Genomic DNA, 3,697 nt, shown 5'->3' with positions numbered 1-3,697 from the left:
AAATAGCCAGATGATTGAAAAAATGTAAATAAATTTTTAATCAAAAACCTACATGAGCTCTTGAGTAAATCATGGTTACTACCGAGACGCATTTTGTTTCTCAATCCAGATCGTGTACTTCTCAATTTTATTTTACTACCCAAAGTTCCTCCTCGAAATAGGCTTCCGCCCCGCTATATATTAATATAGCAACGAACCGAAACAACAATCCCAGTAGAGTATATATGCAGTATTCAGAACCAGAACATATGAACAAACATGTATAGAGCACCTGACCTGATTGATTCAGAGCCCTGAACGAAGCGTTGACCATGGCCTTCAGCGGGCGCGGACGCAAACCATGGGAGCCATGCGCGAGATCTATGCTATCTCGTCATCAAAAAGAATCTGATGGAAGAAAGTGACATCGGGAGAAACATGGAGAATCCATGGAGATTCGACGCGTGCATCTTCCTCGCGGATGGCGCCAACGAGCACGAGCTAGCTGGAGGACAAAGAGGTACGGGACCTGCGCTATGGAAACCTCTTAGCATCCTGTTTTCCAAAGAAATCCATGGGCATGGCAGTCATTGTGCGGCCCCGGTAATTGACAACAGCTCTAACTCACGTGCGTGAACTAATCCGGGGTCATGTCCTGTGCCGCTGTGATATTCATGCACGCCTGAGCGAGGAAGCGTACCCGTCATCCATGGTGATGATGTATCTCCCGTCGGAGGTTTACTGCGCAGATGCTGTCTGTACCGGGCGGACATGGTGATGGTGCAGGCGTGCAGCGGCTCCCGACGGCGGTGAACTGCGCCTGCATGTACTTGTATTCCTGATTACCGCACAGGAGGCGTTCAAAGTCGGAGCCAACGTCGCTGTCCGGATCGGCATCGACATCCTCGTGCTTCGCCACCATGCTCTAGCAGGCGTCTACACGGACAGAGGAAGAAGTACGCCCACGTGGGGAGGTGCAGCGGCACCTCGTCTCAATAGCGGCAGAACGCCGAGATACCGGTAGTCACGGCGATACGGGGTGAAGGGAGGTGCAGCGGCATACTTGGCAAGATCAGCAGAACGCCTATATGGCGGTACTCATGGCAAGACGGCGAGTTTGCGTTGAAGTCAACAGAACACCGAGAGATTCCGGTGAAGTTGCAGAACGGCGATCGAGACGGCCGTTATTTACTTACTGGTGGCGCGGTGGGTAATTTTGGTCAACTTTTGGGGTAGTTTCATTAATGTACCAAACCAAACCAAACCACGGAAACACTTTTGCTTTTATTATTAGGTATAGATTTGTCCACATCACATGGTAATGTGTCATGCTGCCATTGACGTGCGTCGGTCAATCAGTTATTGCAAATACTCCACGAATTAGGTCCTAAGCAACACCGATAAGCATATCAGTCAACACTCAATAATGCCAACTGTTGGTGGTAGCTCGCTAGGCACCCATCCATGGCCGTTTGGGCACGGTCGACCTCTCTTATAGGGCGTGTTTGGTAGTCTGGATTTCCTTTGGCTTGCATGTGCCCCGCGGTTTTTATGCCGTTTGGTTTTCTGGGCTCCTCTGCATTGTCGCACCACACGAGTCTTAAACCACCTCCGGGACAGGCCCGGGAGGAACGCCCAGTTTAACAGTTTCTTCATGGACCGGCCCTGGGGAGAAGGGAAATCGACAACGCCGTTCACGCGGGGGCTCCGCCTCGGCATGGGGGAGAAGGCGAAATCCGAGCGGCCTTGCGCGGAAATGGTAGGGGTAACCTCCCTCTTCGGTTACCCTCTCCATTAGCCCCCTCCCAAATTTTCCCTTTGCCCAATTTTCGCACCGGCGGCGGCTGTGGCGACCTAAATCTGGCAGCGCGCATCTCCCTTTGGTCTCCGGCCCTGGACCAGGGTCGTCGTTTCCAGCCACGGCGGAGCCTGCGCACATCTGCGGCGATTTTTGGCCGTGTCCATCGTCCGCCATGATGGAGGTAAGGGGAAACTCCTCTGCTCTACTATAGTGTTAGATTCATATTGGTAGAACTAGTTGGGTTCGATAAGACCGTTCGTAATGCATAGATCTTGTTTGAGTAGACCGACCAACTCCAGCTTGTGCATCACACCACAACACTCATCATTTGCATACAAGCTTGGATCGGCCTGATGGTGCACAACAGAGTAGTTAGGCATGTTTCTTTTCCTCGTGTCAGTTACGGTCCTATGTTACAACGAGATTAGGAGAGGATTTCCAACCTAAACTACATCTACAACTCCAACGATGTAGAGGCTATCTAGATGCTTCGGATGAGAAGAGCCCCTTTCTATGCACTTGTGAAAATGTTCAGGGATAGAGGACTGCTGGTTGATAGCATCGACACTTATGTCGAAGAAACAAGTCACAATGTTTCTTCATGTCGTCGGTCATAACTAGAGGTTCAGAGTCATCCATAGCACATTCAGGCGATCCACGGAGACTATCTCTCGGTACTTCCGGCAGGTGTTGTACGCAAGGGAGCTCAGAGGTGACATGATCAAGCCAGCATCAACGAACACACCACCCAAGATCAAGAACAGCTACAGGTGGTTCCCGTATTTCAGGGTGAGTACAAAATCATGTCCGTTCTACTTATCTGATGTGTGGTACTGTCAGAAACATGACTGTGTGCTAATTTTTTGACAGGATTGCATTGGGGCTATTGATGGTACTCATGTGACTGCAAAGGTACTGAGATCAATGTTTGTAACATTTCGCGGGAGGAAACACTACATTAGCCAGAACGTGCTAGCAGCTGTGGATTTCAATATGAGGTTCACATACGTGCTTGCTGGGTGGGAGGGTTCAGCTCATGATTCGAGCATCCTGGCCGACAGCTTGTCAAGGCCTGGTGGGTTGCAAATCCCTGAGGGCAAGTTCTACTTTGGAAATGCTGGATATGCATGCCGACCTGGTATTCTACCTCCCTTCAGGAAAACAAGGTACCACCTCAACGAGTTCTCTCCCAGACACCGACCTCAGAATGCGAAAGAGTTGTTCAATGTGAGACACTCAAGCCTTAGAGTCACCATTGAGAGGGCATTTGCTACATTGAAGAGCAGGTTCAAGGTACGTGACCAGAAACCGATCCACACTTTTGACACTCAAGTAAAGCTAGTCCTTACTTGTTGCATTCTTGACAACTAGATTCTAGGTTGGGGCGAGGATGAGTTCTTCCAAGAGGTTGTCACTTTTGATGAAGTAGAGACTGGCCATGGCGTGGAGGCAGGCGATAATGAAGCCTGGAAGGAGAAGAGGCAAGAGTGACAGACGCAATGTGGGAAGCCAGAGGCAACACCACCATTTGAGAAGGAGAAGTTGGTAGAACCAGCGTGTCTACCCAGTCTAGGGCGGAGGTTGTAGGGGAAGGAAGGGGCAGTGTGCGTGCGGAGGCAAGGGCGCTGGTGGCAGGGCGCCGTCGCGCGGCTGAGGAGAGGCGGCGGCGCAAGGCGGAGACGGCGGCTAGGGTTTGGGGACTCCGACTCCTTGAGGAGTCGGCAATAAAATATGTTTATTGCTTGATTATTCTGATCGATTACAACTCGTATATATAAGAGAAATCTGCTGATGGGCTAAGCCCCTAATCTGCTAATTGGGCTAAGCCCCTAACTAAGCCTGGCTGGTGGGCCCCCTCCGGTGGTAGACCAACCGGGTCATAACATCTCTCCCTGCCTGCGCAAACAGCTCGTCCTC

At 50.9% G+C, this 3,697-nt stretch overlaps 1 protein-coding gene across 1 annotated transcript; it reads left to right on the top strand.

The window, feature by feature from the left end:
- Positions 1–2,497: 2,497 nt before the first annotated feature.
- LOC139832684 (protein ALP1-like) lies at positions 2,498–3,271 on the top strand. Its single transcript, XM_071822497.1, has 3 exons — positions 2,498–2,569; positions 2,651–3,073; positions 3,152–3,271. Exons 1-3 carry the CDS (start codon positions 2,498–2,500, stop codon positions 3,269–3,271), a joined length of 615 nt encoding a protein of 204 aa, XP_071678598.1.
- The last annotated feature ends 426 nt before the right edge of the window (positions 3,272–3,697 follow it).

The sequence above is a fragment of the Lolium perenne genome, chromosome 6 (assembly GCF_019359855.2).
Source record: "Lolium perenne isolate Kyuss_39 chromosome 6, Kyuss_2.0, whole genome shotgun sequence".
NCBI classification, from domain to species: domain Eukaryota; kingdom Viridiplantae; phylum Streptophyta; class Magnoliopsida; order Poales; family Poaceae; genus Lolium; species Lolium perenne.
The sequence above is the reverse complement of the archived record's forward strand: the minus strand, read 5'-3'. Positions and strand labels throughout refer to the sequence as shown.